This window comes from Lutjanus erythropterus, chromosome 14 (assembly GCF_056507025.1).
Source record: "Lutjanus erythropterus isolate fLutEry1 chromosome 14, fLutEry1.hap2, whole genome shotgun sequence".
Classification (NCBI taxonomy): domain Eukaryota; kingdom Metazoa; phylum Chordata; class Actinopteri; order Lutjaniformes; family Lutjanidae; genus Lutjanus; species Lutjanus erythropterus.
The window spans coordinates 6,181,605-6,199,327 of record NC_139330.1 but is presented as its reverse complement, the minus strand read 5'-3'; the positions used below and the strand labels follow the sequence as shown (position 1 = coordinate 6,199,327).

Here is a 17,723-nt window from a genome sequence, read left to right as displayed (position 1 = left end):
ACCCTTTCAGCGTTTCTGTGTCATTTTTATTCTATTTGTTAATTTGATAGGGACAGCGCACGTATAAAGTATGTAAGTATAAAAATACGAGATGTATAACGTAATGTAATGTTAACATAATGCTAATTTCCATCTATAATCCCTAACAAAAAAAAAAATGGAGACATTATAAATGACAATTCAAACACAAATGCCCAAAACTCAGCTATAAAAAGAGGACAGAATTCTGCATAAAATAGCATATTTAAAGCATTTAAATTTAAATTCTTAAAGCGCAACAAGTTATGTTTTTCCAAAATGTTACAGTAATGAAATAAAAGTGGTTTTAGACTTTACGGCTTTCTTGAAAAGTGATTCTATCGGTTTAAGAATCGTTACATTTGTGAGTGACCAATTAGTAAAACAATATTCAATGTGTGGAAAAAAATCATAATGTAAAAAACACATCCAGGCAGCATTAACTGTCAGACATGGCCTCATTTGAGATTTTGTGAATTAAATGTGATGTTTGATACCTTTTTCACATGACCTTTACATGTTAATGTAGAGGCCAATGTGACCCCAAGATACCTGAACTCATTTACAATGTTAAGCTCCTGCCCTTACGGGGACACATTAGAATGAGTCACCTCTACTGGTTGTCTTTTAACCATCATACACAAGTTTTTTTAATATTCAACAAGAGACATAATGTTGTAAGCCAGTTCTGAACATAAGCCATTGCAGATATAAGAATTTTAGAGGCTGCCTGCATGTCTCTTGCACATATGTTGACGCAATCACTCACCACAATTAAGAAAAAAAAAATGTTTCCACACAAAATCAATGTCAACGTTTTATTTTATTCAACTGTATCAAAAAAGAATTGACAATTTAAAATTACAAATTGCAATAAAAACATTAGGAAAACACAGAAAATTATGCCTATAAACAAAAGCAGCATTTATAATATTAACTATAGGCCTAATAATTTCCTGGGTATGGGCATTACAGTCCAGTCCTGGCGCTCAGAGGCAAAAACTAATTGCTCACATAAACAAGACATTTCCTCCGCAAAGGGGAAATTGTTCATTTATGCTTCTGCTCTGCCAACACAGAGATCGCCTCCATTAATATAGCAGCATGCCTGGTGGAATATTTAGATGTAATAACCAGAGCCGATCTCTATTCATGACTCTCATTAAGGCACGAAAAAAAAAATACTGATGACTGCTGTCCACATAATAGGATATACCCTGATGGGATGGAGTTATATTCAGTCAGAACATAAAAATCCTTTAAGGTCCTGACATGAACTGTGTGTAGCATCGCACAACAGCTGAAGTCCACAGAATTTCATTTTAAGTCCCTTAAGATGCCTTTCATACTTTTCAAAGAGGAGCAAAAAAGGTCGACGTCTGGAGGTCAGATGTCATGTCCACAGGGTTGCACTGCTGGTTTCTTCTTCAGCTGCATTTTGAAGCAGCTTCAGCTGAGCAAGAGGTCAAGTGTTGCAGTGTGTATTCCCAAATCAGCAAGGCCGTGTTAAACTGCACATCTTTACATTTTCATTCAAAGTCCCCCAAGACACTCTTCATACTTGCTGCCAGAGAGGAGCAAGAAAGGTCGACGTCTGGAGGTCAGATATCATGTCAATAGAGCTGCACTGCAGGTTTCCTCTTCAGTTGCATCTTGAGACGGCTTCAGCTGAGCCAGAGGTCAGGTGTTGCCGTGTATATTCCCAAATCAGCAGAGCAGCGCTCACATGCACATTGAGTGAACGGATGACCCCTTGTTGTGGGATCTCAACACACACATCCAACATTTGGAGCAAATTGGCAGGAATACCTTCCCGTTCATTGCTATAAGAAGAGGAAAGAGAAAAAAAAGATATACTGTAGAGTGAAATGAAATAAAAAAAATATAAAGTGTAAAGTATAGTATATAAGTAAAAAGTGGGAAAAAATACATAGTATACATTAAAGCTACTACAAGGAACTTGTGGACAAACGCGGTAGTCTTTCCACTACCATAACCTTAAACTATAACTAAAACTAAAATTAGGTAAATAAAAAATGTCCTGCAGCTGCTTTTTTACCAGCTGATGTACTACTCACTCTAACTCCTCAGAAAAGAGTCAGTAAACACAGGCTTGTTTCATCCGATTTCAAGGATAATCTGACCCGGTGGCAGACATAATGACTACAGAAATAGCCAGTCTTCTCGTGGATGGTCTTGTCTGCTTATGTAGGTCATATAAAGTTAGCAGTATTAAATCGAATAATTAAATATTTTTGGAAAATATGCTGGCTTAGCTTTGCAATAAAACCTCTGTTGTCCGATACGCACCTATATGAAAACCTCTTCTTAACAGAACATAATGCAGGTTGTGTTGATTTGTTATCTTTATGGGCAACATTTTATGTATATCTGAACCATTTTTCTATATCACATCATTGCAAAAACTGTTTATGTACATATCTATATATGATATTCTCTATAAAGAATATTGACTAATATATAACAGTTTCTTTCCTCCCTGTCGGTATCAGTCCCAAAAATCCAGTTTCAGTCAGGGCCTAGTTTGTATGGTTTACTGGTTAAATAAACAAGATATAAGGTGTTACTTTGAGAGCTTTAGAAGTGCTTGTATAAGTACTTTGGACAGAAGTAGCTGCCCCCCCCCCCCCCAATTTCCAGCCTTTGTGCTCAGCTAAGCTAACGGCTGCTGGCTCTGGATATATATTCATCATACAGACATGAGTGGTATCAAACTTTTCATCTTACTACCTGCAAAAGAATGACACGTTTTCCAAAAAATGGAATTATTCCTTTATATTTGACCATTTTCATGCCTAAAACATCATGTCTTTTCCAAAGCGTAGGGGACATTTTTTATATCCCACTGTGTTTTGTAAATTAATTACAGTCACTGACTTGGCTTAGATTGGAATGCTCATCATGTGAGCAATAAGGCAACACTGACTTCGTGATGTGTGATATATAACACCAGACCATCTGCTTTTCAGTCTAATCCTGATGTGTATCATATACTGCACACCCCAATCAACATTTTTTGTGACTGGATGTTTTTAATTTCCACTTTCATTTGGCTTAATGATCCTATCCAGATGATTTAATTTAAGAACCCTTACCATGAGCAGCCAAGTTAATCCTTCATTTTCTCAAGTCCTTGCAATTATCATGAAAAGACTTTTTTACACAGATGACTCATGAGCTCAAGTCCAAGAGCAATTCAAACTGTAATCAACTGAGTACATACTGAGATCCAGAAATATGGGCAATGCAAAGCAAACATAAAGAGGTAATGAGTTTGGCATTCAGTGGGTCTACAGAGAGTGCCACACAGTAAGAAAGCATGATTTGATGAGCTACACTTATCCCGAGTGCAACTGGGTGAGATAATAGCAACCTGATGAGAGATTAGAGCCGGGCCGTGCTGTGCTGAGGGAGCGCAGCTGTGAAAGCAGTCAAGATTCAGCTCACACACGGGGTGTTTAAGTTAACAGTGCTGCTCACACCTCTGTCACTGAACAGGCGAAAACAAAACAGGACACCTACACAGACGTCGTGATAAATATTCATCTCTCCCTCTCTGCCAGGCCAGCCGCATAACTGCAGTTCAGTGCGGAGAATGAATCATACAACTACTGTCAAACTGCACCAGCTTGTAATTATAGCTCTGACTAGATACAATTGGTTTAATGAAATGATTTTTGTGTCCCGTTGACCCAACTGATGGAAGCCACAGGGCAGCATCGTGTCTCAAACTACACAAGGTGAATGTTTTTCTGCTGCTGTCATCACACTGCTCATATTGGTTTGTGTAATTTATTTCCTCTGTGCTGCTCCTCAGGGAGACACAATTACAGGCCAGCATGCCCCGACAGGTACACCATGGAGAGGAGAGGCACAGGCCCTGTGGGGACACGCACTAAACCAGTGAGATAACATTAAATAGCCTCGTCAGCTAACGCCTTTAGCTATGCGAGAGCTGCAAGGGGAGGCAGAAGCTTGTATACTTTATATGCATACCTGGTTGTTTGCAGATTAACACATAGATGGAAAGGCTTTTTTTTCTCTGACCCAACTTGACTATAAGATAGAGTTTTTAATGCTGTCATACCCCAGAAGGAGCAGGGTCTTCTCAGGGAACTGGTAGTCCTGGAGGTTCTGACTGTTAGCCGTCTGCTCCACTCCAACAATGCAGTACCCTTCACTCTTCTTTAGCTGCAGGAAGTCAGTGAGCTCCATTGGCTTCACCTGATGGACAGACACAGTTTGTAATCTTAGAAATAATGGAAATGAATGTTTCCTATCAGACAAAGTGAGACAAAACAGTCAATATACGTTTAAAAAGGTGAAAAGCAAGTGCTTTATCACACACAAAAACATTGTGGTGGGATATAATCCCCCCTACCTGGACATACGCTACAGGCTGTCATACTGTAACATCATTAAAAGAAGATGTGGCTACCTTTTTTGCTTTTTGTTTCAGAGAGCCAAGACCTTTTGTTTCCCTAGAATTTCAAGATTTAGATTCATTTTCATTGGGTTTTGGGTTCCTGCCCCTTTCCATCGTAGCAGTTATCAGGGATGCAATGATACCAATACCGTGATAAACAGTCCTCAATATGATATATATCACTACATTAAAAAAGACAAAGAAAACATACGACTTTAAAAAATGGTGAAGCTCTAGTGAACTGAGCATTTAGCGACTGACAGTGTGCACCTATTAATGCTTAATATCTCTAAGTGGAAATAAAACTTTTCTAAAATCACCACCAAGGCATGCTTCACAACAACTGAGTTACTGAGACCATCAGATTGAAAAATGGTTTTCTTGGAATCTTAAGGAGGATGTAACAGTTTTCTTGGTCAGAGGTTGTCAGAAAGCCATTAGAAGGACTTCAGCTTACGGCTATGGCATTCAATCATTCTGGCTGCTGCTCTTGATGTTGATCTTGACTGAGGCCATTTTGACCCAAAGCTAACCAGGTCACATATCACGCATTCTTTCAGGTCACTAGCCCACTGCGAAAAGCTCTCTTCAAGATAGAGTCGACAGCCTGATCAATGGAGTGAAATGTGAGATCATTTTGTGCACTTCACCTCCAACAGAGGAAGCCACAGCTCAGATGAGACGCTCAGGGACTGAAAGTGCTTGTCGCTGACATGGCGGAGACTGTCCAGAACCAGAGCGCTGGCACCAAAGATCTCACAGGTCCTGCACAAGCCTAGCACAACAAAAAACAAACAAAAGAGTACAAAGTGTCACCTAGTTGATATCATCTTTAAATTGCCATGATGTCATCTTTTTGTTGGAAAAAAAAAACCCCGTAACATTTAAAGGGAGGAAGGGGACTGTTCTTTTTACACAATCTATGACTGACATGACTCAGCATAAAACAACTACCAGTCTAACATCAGTGGCACAGAGATATAAAAAGCTACACCTGTAACGGCAATGAGAAGGTGATTTCAGGTAAAACATTTACAGAACAGCTAATGTTCTTGCTTATATCACCCAGTTTCAATATTGGTTTTGAAAATGGGTCTTTTCCTCTATAAACAAATTCTGATTGATTCACCCCCTTATCATCTGACACAAAAGCATTGGAGTACACTTGCGCAGAACATAAAATAGGAGTGTCTATGGTGAACGCTTGGCATTCCCTGTCTAAACTCTGATAAGACGGCTCAAGCAATTGGTTTTAGTGGCAGCTGTGTTTGACCTCTTTGCCAGGATCGTCATCGTGAAACCAAACAAAAGACTGTAATATTAAATCGAGGAGAATTCATTGATGTTTTACTGTTATTTCTTGCCCAAGAAGTGAAGCAAGTTATTAATGTGTTGTACTGCTCCCCACCTCCTAAATTGGTGGGCTTGTCAATAAGCGAGGCTACCACCAGCAGGGAGCCATGCAGTTTGCCCAGTCGAGCGGCCCTCTGCTGTGGAACCAGCTGAAGTTCAGGCTCCTGCTCCTGGATCCCCAACCTCCAGGGAGTGATCTTCTTCTGCACCTCGGCCCAGCGGTCCTCCTTATTCTGCTCACCTGGGAGATACGACACCATGCACACTCAAAGTAAAGTTGTCAAAAGCATCAATACTAGCTAACCAAAAACCTAGAAAAATAATCAGCTTGGCTTGATGCTTCCTGTTTGACACTAAAAAACACGAAGTCTGTCTGCTTTTCCATTAAAAAGCTACCTGCAACAGACTTACTGAATGTAAATAAACAATACAAAACACAACATTATAACAATAAAAGTCTGAAGAAGAAACAGAGGTGAAGTATTTAGGGATGATTTTAAATCTTTAAAAGTCATGTTAGAAATATACACATAATTCATATTGTGTGTGCCTGGGGCTTTTTTGCTTCTGTACCTTTGTCTTGCTGGATCCAGTCACCAGGCTGGAGTCGGCTCAGGTCAGGGTCAGGATTTCTCAGAGGAAAAGATGGACTCTCAGAGAAACACAACAGTTTCTCAAACTTCCAGGGTAGAATCCACTCATCATCAGCCAACTCTGACAGACTGGGAAAAGTATAAAATATGGTCTAGGAAAGAAAAATAAAGAAGTATGCAATCACACAGTGTTAACCGTATTTTAACAGGCTTGATCCATTCAACAGAAACGTACTACCACACCTCAGCACTGTAATCCCTGATAGGATGAAAGGCACCAAAGAAGAAATGCTCCTGAATCCTCATCCAGTTCTTGTTGGCATTTCTAAATGGGCAGACAGCAAATACAAACTCAGATAAATACATTTTACATACTACAACTAGTAACCCTTTCCCATACAGATGTGCTGGCCTGGCTTGACTTGGTTTGAGCAAATCAGCCCAGCACAGCTTGGATTTGCACTTCATTACTACAGAGCTAACCACTTGAACTGAGGATGAGCTTAGCTCGAGAAGAGCAGCTTTAAGACGTCGAACAAACATTTCCTATAAATTCTTCACAATAAAAGCCTGCTATTGTTTCACAATCGGATATGTTTTCATCAGCTGTAACTAACAAACATAGCAAATATCTGAACATAAAAACAGCAACACAGGAGAGAAACTAAACTTCAAACCACAGAGATTCAGTTACAAGCTGAAAAAGTACTGGGAGCTGAACACAATGACTTTTAAAAACACTGTTCTCTCTGCTCTCCTGCACAGACATGAAATCACTCTGTGTTTGCAGTTGTTGCTTGTAACACATGCTTGGCGGAAGAAGAAAAAGGGGGATCGAACTGCTTAGTTGATGAGATGTCACTGCAACTTGTTTAGAGGCCAGTCAAGGTTGGCTTTGGCCTCCAGACAAATACCATCTCAGGGACAATTCAGCACAGCTTGCAGTGTTAAAAGTGGAAGTGGAAATGCAAATTAGTACAGCATAATTTGACTCAGCGCAGCCAAAAGAGGCAAAGGAAAACTTCTTGTAATTGCTGTATCTGTCCTGCTCTCACCCGGTGCTCTGCATGGCCTCAGCCTGGTTCAGACAGGCCTTGATCACAGTGGACAGCCCTCCAAATCCATCTGCACCTTCCTCTGCCCGGACTTCAGCCAAGCTCCACACCCTCTTTAGGGCCAGTAAGGCATAGAGGCGCACGCTGAAGTTATGATTGAAGCACCACTGCAGGATGATGTCCAGCGCTTTACGCAGCTGCATGGTCTTAAATACACAGGGAGAGAGAGATCTTGTAGATACTGAGAGGTGATGCGAGACGGACGGCGTCTGAGTGGAGAAAAAACATCAAAGGCTTTACCTCATCTTTAAGATTAGGAATGATGACATTGAAATGTACCAGGACAGACAGGAAGGTGCAGCTGCTTGTCTTGGTTTTTTCATGATCCTGCACAGAAAACACAGGCATTGGTCAATAATAGAACTATATCTCTCATAGTATAGTATTTTCTACTAAGTATGTGTCTAAGGTTTTAACTCACCATGTTGAAGCAGGCCCAGAAGCTGTCCATGTGTTGTGGATAGTGGACGAGGATCAGAATCATCATCCATTCAATCAGGTACTTGACTGAAGCCTGGTTACTGCAGAATCCAGCTTCAAACACACGAGTCACTAAAGTGGCGACAAACTCCTGCACGCACGCACGCACGCACGCACACGCACACACACACACACACACACACACTGTTACTGTCCTCTGAGTGGTTATTTCCTGTGCCATTGTAAGTGTGAGTGTAATTGTCTTACCTCTTTCAGTTTGGGCAGCAACAGCAGCAGTGTTTGCCATACTCTGTTTTTGACACGATGTTGCAGGGAGTTGCTATAGTAACGTACTTTTGACTTTGATATTTCATTATCCTGGATAGATGGGGGGTAGAGGGAGATAATGGGAAACTGTGTTAAATGTTGTTAAATTAGCTGTAACTGATGCTCAGCCTATTATCTTAATGAAAAAATCCCCATATGTCAAGTACAAGAGCAAATTAAGTATTTGTTGCCACACATAAACAGAGTGCAAAAAAATACTGTTTGCAAATCAGAGCTCGGCTCTTTTAAGCCGGGGATCAGAACATAAGAAGAGGGATTAAGACGTGTTTATAGGTTGCCATATGAAATGTCATAATGAATATATCTGTAAATTACACTCAGAAGAAAACAAAAAATAAGATACGTGAGATACAAAGCTTTAAAACTGATCTTACAGCTTGGGTGAGTTTTCTTGTTTATTGACTTTCAGTGGAATTGTGCCATAATAAAATGATCATACTCATGTTCAAAAGAATGATTTCCAGCAAATTCAACATTTCATAAATTTTTTGAGGTTTGTTTTGTTTTAAGAGTTATGTGAAACATATCACATAATTTTACATACATTTGCCACATCATACTAGGTTTTGATATTGGAAAAAATAGTCTCATTAATTTTGTGGCTGTAAACTATATCCCACAGCCCAAACTAATCTAAAGCCTACCTTTTTCAACAAAGCCATAACTAGCTCCTCTATCAATCTTTGATGCTGTGGATTTGAGGCATTCAGGTGGCTGAGGAAGGCCAGTACACATGTGCGGGGCAACTGATCGTCTCTGTCGTCACTGGAAAATAAAAGCAGTGGTTCAACTGTTAAAACATCTGCACAGCAAGAGAGACACCTAGTGGCACTTGTTTAAATCACAGCCCTACAGGAGAGATTTGCCACAACAAAGAGAACCGCAGCTCACCTTGCAACAGCGACATTGGCCGCACACTCTTCACCCAGTTGCTCCACATATGTTTGGACATCCTGGATGAGCCTTGGAAAGGACATGATAAGAGTTAAAACAGCCCTGAGAAACAATTGAACAAATATGAGAAGTGCTGCTGAGAGTTACCGTTGATCTCTCCTGAACACTGGTCCATAGACACAAGCCTCAGTGAGTATGTTTATGTGGTTGAAAACACTAGAAAACACGGTGTTGCCCATGTCACTGCTGCCTTCGTCCGTGGGCAGCCACGTCTGACAGCAGTGTTGAAGCAGCACACCGAACACTCCGCTCTTTGACTGAGACAGCTCCATGAGCTCAGTGGCAATCTGAAAACAACCAAACACCACCACTAATAAATATATACATGTAACAGAAAACTGCAAATCATCATCAGTCATCAGCCTCAATTTAATTAGTTTTTCATTATTTTACAGCTGTATCTATATAGTTCATAGATAATTCAACACAAAGGAATTAAAACAATTTACATTTCACTCTACTTAAATGCATTAAAAGTTAGAATAATTACCTGTGTCAAGGTGATAACAAGCGTCGGAGCCTGAGTGTCTGTCAGCTTGAGCAGTTTATGGTGGAAGGCCATGGAGACGAAGCCTTTCAGAGCAAGCCAGAAGTCATGGGCATTAGTGCTCAGCCCCTGCACCAGCTCCCAACTCAGAGTCACAGCCTCCACACAGAGGGCCTCCTCAGAAAGTGGTAACTGGGATCAAAACATCACCAAACCAGACACTTCATCAGAAACACACTCAGATACTATATTAATTTTTGTAAGAAATGCTTCATATTTTAATTGCAAACATAAATATACAGTGGCTGTAAAGAGGATTAACCCCCTTGGATATTTTCCCCTCTTACTGTTTTTATAAATGGTATCTTGGTTAATATAATTTGGCTTTTTTGACCAAAAAAAAAAAAAATTACAAAAAACTTTTGACTTTAATGTCAAAATGAAAACAATGGGTGACTGCATAAATATTCACCTTTTAAAACATTATGTAGTAGATGCACCTTTGGCTGTAATCACAGCACTGAGCCTGTGTGGACAGGTCTCAGTCAGACTTGGCATTTTTTTTGTATCCATCCTGTGACTTATACTTTTCCATAACCTTTTCTTGGACTTGTTTGGAGTGTTCTTTTGTCTTCATGGTGAAACTGTAGCCAGGAATACTGATGAACCAGTGACTGGACCTTCCAGACACAGATGTCTTTACTACAATCACTTGAGACACATTCACTGCACTCAGGTGATCTCCATTTCACTAATTGTGAGACGGAAAGCACCAATTAGCTGGACCTCTGTTGAATTAGGTCAGTCACTTTAAAGGGGGTGAATATTTTTAATTGATTAACATTACTTTGTGGAAATCTGTTTTCACTTTGACATTAAAGAGGTTTTGTCAAAAAAGCCAAATTACATCGACCATGGTCCCATTTATAAAAGTAACAAAAAGGGAAAGCATTCAAGGGGGTGAATACTTTTTTGTATATTTTAAATAACTGTCTGCTCAACATCATTGTAAATGAAGGTCAGTCCTCAATGTTTTTTTGAGTTTAAATAAAGGTTATATAATTTTACTCACTTGTGGCAGCACTGTCTCCATAAAGGTGAGTACAGGCAGCACCAGGTCACTGGGCAGCAGAGACAGGGCCTCCACACTGCAGCTCAGAGCGGCCTTGAGAGTCTCAGATGCTCTGGAAATCTCTATAGACTCTGGAATCCTAACAGCCTTGATCAAGAAGCTCAGACAAATCCACTGGTCCCGCATGAAATTGGCAGCGATGCGTCCCCAGACCTTCAGCAGAGGCCCCTGCACTCCTGCATCACTGAAGAAAAAAATGATTGTACCTCATCAGGCCCAGCTTTTATTCTGAATAGTTATTTATTTATTTATCATACATTTTAAGACTTCCTGAGTACTTTAAACAGACTTTCACTGACTTTTCACTTGAACTGTCTCCTGTCTGTGGTCTTTGCAGGCGTTTATTGAAGTTTTCCAGAGAGGACTGACTTTGAGAGGAAGATGAAACTGGACTGTAAAAGTAGTCATTCAGTGATTTCAGGACAGAAATTGTCTCTGGCCCCACGTCAGTCACTTCCTGCTCCATAAGACTACATACTGTAGCCAGAGATGCCATGGCAACTGCAGTAGCCACCTGGTTTGACAAAGACTGGATCTGCAAGGGAAAAAATAATCAGTATTAAATAATAAAACAACCAAACTCATTTAAGAAATTCATGTGTGCTGTTTAAGGCTTGAATGTTTTGTTTTGTACCTGCTGGCTTGGTTCTTGCATGACTTTAAGGCTGTGCTTGATGAGTTTAGTGAAATATGTGTGCTGAGATGTAGAGCTGTATATGACCGCCAGCTGCCTCAGGACACACAGATAGAGCTCTGCCCGCTCCACATCAAACAGCTGTTTAAAAAAAAAAATACAGTACATGCACACATCAGAGCTAGCCACTAGGGGCATCTATGCAAATTGGAGTGATGGTGACTTGCTTGACCTGCTGTTTACCTCCTGCAGCTCCCCAAACAGCCGCCTCAGGATGAACTCCTGGACTGGATCAACAAGTTTAAAAATGAGCTTCTTCAAGGCCACCATCACATCATCCACTGTGAAAAGCAGAGTGAGAAGAGCTGAATGTCTCAAGAATCCCTCATTTCCTGAAATGTTGTTCCTGCATTGTTTGTTAAAATATACATTGATACCTTTAAAAGGGAGAAAAGGATATCCCTTGCCAAATTGTAAAATGGCATAGCCATGAAATAAACAGATATCAGGGTAATATGTCCAAAGAATGCACATGTCCACCTACTGTACCTCCTGCAGATGCATAAGGGTGGACAGCTATACCAACGAGTCAGTGTTATCCTCACAAACCTTTCTCCTGTCCAGCATGCTGACAGCTTGGTTTTCCTCCAAGCTGGAACAGTCGGAGCATGAGCTGCAGGCTCTTGTCACTCTTACGCAGAGGCATGTAGATATTGGTGCTGACTCTGCTCAGGGTGTCCAGCAGCGGAGATAGTACTGACTCCAGGGTGGTGCAGCTGATCTCTGCCCCGAGTTGATTCCTCTCCATGTCCACACACAGAAGAATGGCCCTGGCCAACTTATCAGCCTCTCTAAAGTCAGGCAACCTCTCAGTGTGACCTGATGGGCAGGGAGAATAACTTACACAAACTCAAACAAGTATAACTGAAATCACTGTGTATATACATATATTCACTTTATCTATGACTGCTTTGCTTCAGAGTTACCTGTGCTAGCTGGGACTCTGAGATAGGTGTAAATCTCACTTTGAACATAACCTCTTACAGTCTCTTCCTTTGTGGCATCACCAGTACACTCTCCATCCATAATTCTGGGCTTGAAGCGGCCTTCATTGTCCAATAGCCAGGCACAAGTCTGCAGCAATGTCACAAAAAAATGGGGCAGCAATCAGTCAGTCACACAACATCCCTTAAGTGTCATTTGAAGAAGTTAGGTTGAGTGTTCCCTTCAATGTCTGTAATACAGCATACCTGATTCCACATGTGTGTCCCTCTACAGAGTGACTCATCTGCACGAAAGTCCATCAGGAAACTAAAAACATCATCTAGGGCCACTGCACTCTGAAAATGGATATTTCAATTATATGCCTCACTAACTTTACAGCAGTGTACGAAAACATAGGGTTGGACAAAATAACAGAAGCACCTGACCTGACACCTGCAGCACAACAGCCCTACAGCAAATTCAGTGTTTGGTGTTCAGACTGCCAGAGATATTCATTTTACTTAATATCTATTTTTGATGCTCTAGTATGACCGAGCAAATATCACACTGTCATCATTGGTGGAGGTTAGTGTGTAATCACTGATCCTTTTCTTAAAGAACTTTTTATTATCACAATACAATAACACCACCCTTATAAATGAATTTCAAATGGTTTATATTTAGATTGTAAACACTTAATAAATCATTAATAAGCTGTTACAACACATTAGATAAACAGAGCAACAGTAATGGTTGCTTGTCAGTAAGTTAGCCCGCATGTATCTGTACTGTTAAGCCTTGGATCTCGTTGCTTAACTACTTAGTTTACGATGACTTCTCCATCAGCAGCATTTCTACCTGTCAGCTTCATCAGATATCTGTTAATACATTATTGGCATCGTCACCATATCTTAAAGTTTCATTTGGTATGTTGCAATAAGGCTCCCTTCTGCCAATCTTTTTCATAGAAGCCATGTTGTTAAGAATGAGGGGGTGTCAGCTTTTCTTAGGTAAAGGTAAGCAGGCTCCAGGGAAAAACTGTTGGGAAGCAATGATATACTGAGTTCTTCTAGGAGTCAAAAAAGCACACATAATGAGCTTTGATAAAAATTCTGTTGACAATAGAGCTGTCACATTATAGTTGTTTCTGTTATTTTAGCATTATGTACACTAATCGTCTTACCACATCTGTGAGACAGAAGGCGCTATTCAGCAGGAAGCACTGAGCAGCACCTCTCAGCAAGACTTGATGAGTGATCATGGTGCAGCGCAGCACCTCCCTGTGAAACATCACAGATTCAAATGAGTTTCCATATCAAGTATAACCAGCTGTGACACAGTCTGTCTAACTGTGAGCATGATGAGGTACCTGAGAGCAATGAGCCCGTCGATCCCCAGCAGAGGACTTGAGGGGAGTTTGGAGAGAGCCTGGGAGAGGAAGAGGAGGGGTACTGCACACCAGTGCTTAGAGCACAGCTGCTGGATCATCTGCAGCAACATATGGCCTGCAGGGCAAGCACAATAGTAAGAGATGGACAGACCTTTTAGTCACAAAAAGTGAGTCAGAGCTTTCTTAACATGTATTCTCTGTGGCTTCTGTACCTCTGTGCTCTGATGGTAGGCTGCTGAAGAATGTGGCCATGAAGACTTGGAGTTTAGCCCCAAGCTCAGGACAATCTCCTACACTCTGCCCAACTGACCTACATGTGGAGAGAAGGTGAGTAAATGAGGACTGGCGCAAAAAATCCCACTTACTAACATAGTAATTCCTGCGGTATTTTATGTTCTCTCTCGGTGTAATGATTTTAAACCGTCACCTATAGAAGAGCGAAGTTTCAGAGAGAACATCCATAAAAGGGCCAACGATGAACTGAGGAGCAAAGCAACACAAGAGGAAACTTTAACGCCATTATCCATGATTGTGCTTGAATGACACTGAATAAATATATTGTGTGAGTGTGTACCTGAGAAAAGGCCAAAGCAAAGTCTGGCTGCTGCAGGACCTGCAGCTCCAGCAGATGACACACTCCCTCTCTCATTAAGGATTTATTCTCACTGTGGAACATTCGCTGGTAGACACACAGCAGCCAGGAGGGGTGGAAGAGGCCTTGACCTGAAGCTGCAACACAGACAGAGAACTGACAAAGAGAAGAGGCACAAACTACCGACAAAGTTGACAAATCACACAACACATAAGTTTTGCAGAACTTTATTTAACTTATGTACTTTTCACCATTTTTGAAAACTCTCCTTACAATTGTTTGCAATAAAAAAGCAAAGTTGAAACATTTGATGAATTGTTAACAATTCCAATAACAGTATCAGGAGCTTATCGATATTTCGTTACTGACCAGTCAGAAACTGATACCGGTTTAGTACCAGTTATTGATACCCATCCCTAATGAGGTGGTCATTCAACTGTCATAAAGTTTTAACAACAGTTGCACTACTAGATTCAACCTACACCACGTGGATACAAAAGTAACTCTAATTTTGCTCAGTTCTAGTGTTACCTTGACCATCATTCACTGTTGTTTGGATCAATGTGTCTATTCTGTTTAGAACTGGCCGGACGACATGAACCTGCAGAGGAAAAGGAGACAGGTAACATTACAAAGCTGTATCATGATGCCTGCCACTTGAAGTGACAGCAAATCAACATTAATGAGGGATTTTATACCTGGTTTTCCTCCAGGGTCTCCATCACCAGTGCGTAATCCTCCCAGAACTCTCTGAGCAACTTGCTTTTGTTTGGGGTCCATCTGAACAAGATCTCGTCTGCAACAATTTCCAGAAAAGCAAGAAGACAGACCATGAAACACCAATGGACGTAAGGGATAGTTAAAATTATTTGAAGTGGGCTTGTATGAGGTACTTATTGATGGTTAGTGAATTAGCTGTGGTGGCTGGCACACCCCCAGTTTGAAGCAACAGAAAGGAGCACAAGTACAGAAGCTAAGCAATTAACTGCTGTGCATGGACTCAACAACAAAAGGTATTTTAGCCACTTCTGTATCAGCTGTGTATGCTGTATTTAGAATATTTTCACCATTTACCTTCACCATGCACTAGAAAAATAGTTTATTGTTGTGTCTCATTCCATGGACTCAAACTACTGAGGTTTTGGGTTGGTAAAGCATCCCGAGCACAGTAAAATAATAAGAGGCAGGGGTCAGGGTCTGTGCAGATATAGCCACCATGACACTCATGGGTCATATGTGATGATTGACAGGGATATTATGTTTCTGAGTCTATACATTATTTTTGCATATTATGCCTTTGATATTGATTTTTTTAGGGTGGAGCTTAAATACCTTTTGCTGCTGACCACAACAGTATATTGGTCAGCATTTGTGCTGGTACTCTTCTGCATCTCCAAAGTGGATGCAATACACTGACTGTAGTACCTCATACGACCCCACTTCAAATAATACTAATTATCCCTTTAAAGTTGATGCAGCATCACTAAATCTGAGTTTTACCTTTACCTTCTTCTGATGGAGAGAGAGGACAGTCCACCCCCTCCTCCTCTGACAGGGCCACGCACTTTTTAAGCAGGTACAACGCCCTCTTACGTGACACGCTGTCTCTGTGCGTCAGTCCATCCTGAACCATCGTCCAGAAGTGCAGTGAGAGACGAGGCTCACAGCTGGAGGATGGGAGGAGGCTGTGGGGTCTCAGCAGGTGGTCTGACAGGGCAGTCAGACACAGCAGAGCCCGCTCTGTTACCACAGGTGTGCGGTCGGAGGAGTGCCAGCTGCACAGATCATCCAGGATCAACTTGAGGCTGTTTTCTAACCTCGCACCGCTGCAGCAGTTCAGGAGGGTTAAGACGAGCCTGACTGTGATTTTGGACACCAGTGCATCAGGGAGGGTTTTGATGCAGGATAAGGCAGTTGACAGGGTGGTGAGTGTGAGCTGTTCATCCGCTGACAGAGCAGGTATGAGAGCAGCCATTACTTCACTGGCAACCTCCACGCTGAGTCGTCCCGGACTGAGCACCTCCTCCTCCGACAGCTGGAGCGACGACAGGACAGACAGAGCCACCCTCCCCGGCACAGCCTCGTCACACAGCGGGACACTGACACTAACGAGTCGGCAGACAGCAGCGATGCTCGCCCTGCACCGCATGCCTTCACCGGCCTCAGCTGATATCCTGGAGAGAAGGGGAAGACACCCGGTCCAAATCACAGACTCGATTTTATTCTTAATACATCTTCTTTTCTCAGCTGAAAACTGAATCGCGTCTGAGTCAGCCAGAAGTGGTCCGAGTCCCTCAATGAAGGCTGTCAGCGCCTCCACCCGCTCCGTCTCCGGCCACGAGTCACTCGGCCAGGACAGAGAGTCGAATAAAAGGCCATAGTCAGGAGAGCTGGACAAGACCGCGTTAATTAAAACAGAATACATTGCAGAGAGCTATGTTAGCGAACAAGCTAAAAGAAATACCCTGCAGCCGGCTTCATTCACGACTGCCATGAGCAACACGTTTTTCCAACCAGAATGTAAACTTCCGCAAACGTAATCCCAAAGTCTCGCGAGAAGTGGGCGTGACAGTAAAGGAGTAGTACTCATATTTTGAAACTGAAAAAGTATATCCACTGACCTCATATGGGAGTTATTTTCCTAATTTTCTTATAGATGGTAACTTTTCCAGATATCTTAGTACAGAAAAGATGTTGCAGATACTTTCCTTGTTATAAGTTATTGCATAAGACCTTTCCCCTATATTATGTTCTTTCTTTAAAACAGAAAATTAATTCATAGCTACTCTCAAGACTTCTGGGTTGAAGTTGCTCATCTGATAGATATAATATTTCTGTCAGAACTGTAATACAGACTCACAATTTCTTAACATTGTTTTTATGTTCTATCAGCAAATACCACAATGCTTCATACAGTTCTCAATGTTCATCTATTCTGTGTTGATCCATACCAGTTGGTCCCAACCTGGGGTCATTATTATTCTTTTGAGTGTGTATAAGCTTCCCTGTTGGGTTGTTAAAAATAAATAAATAAATAAATGAATAAATAAATAAATAAATAAATAAATCAGAAGAATCTAAAAATGGAAACAATTATAATTGATAATTCAGAATAAATCATTGATCTTTTGGTGTGTATGTGTGAGAATTATCATCACTGGTTACACTTGTGTTTTCCCTACTGGGTCGTATAAATATGGCTGTCATGAAAAAGGTCTATTAACAATATATTCATGTGTGCAACAGTACAAAAATG

General features: G+C 41.2%; 1 protein-coding gene across 1 annotated transcript; it reads right to left on the bottom strand.

The window, feature by feature from the left end:
• Positions 1-822: 822 nt before the first annotated feature.
• On the bottom strand, positions 823-17,149 carry tarbp1 (TAR (HIV-1) RNA binding protein 1). Its single transcript, XM_084735940.1, has 29 exons — positions 15,974-17,149; positions 15,166-15,263; positions 14,999-15,068; positions 14,450-14,604; positions 14,303-14,355; positions 14,088-14,185; positions 13,855-13,990; positions 13,669-13,765; positions 12,752-12,841; positions 12,488-12,635; positions 12,111-12,380; positions 11,745-11,842; positions 11,502-11,642; positions 11,167-11,402; positions 10,808-11,051; positions 9,739-9,927; positions 9,336-9,535; positions 9,186-9,257; positions 8,939-9,059; positions 8,214-8,324; positions 7,948-8,097; positions 7,767-7,853; positions 7,467-7,672; positions 6,655-6,736; positions 6,392-6,563; positions 5,874-6,059; positions 5,116-5,240; positions 4,127-4,263; positions 823-1,841 (listed from the first exon to the last, which is right to left on the bottom strand). The coding sequence occupies exons 1-29, from the start codon at positions 16,890-16,892 to the stop codon at positions 1,661-1,663; spliced, it is 4,872 nt and encodes a 1,623-aa protein (XP_084592066.1). The 5' UTR covers positions 16,893-17,149; the 3' UTR covers positions 823-1,660.
• Positions 17,150-17,723: the final 574 nt, after the last annotated feature.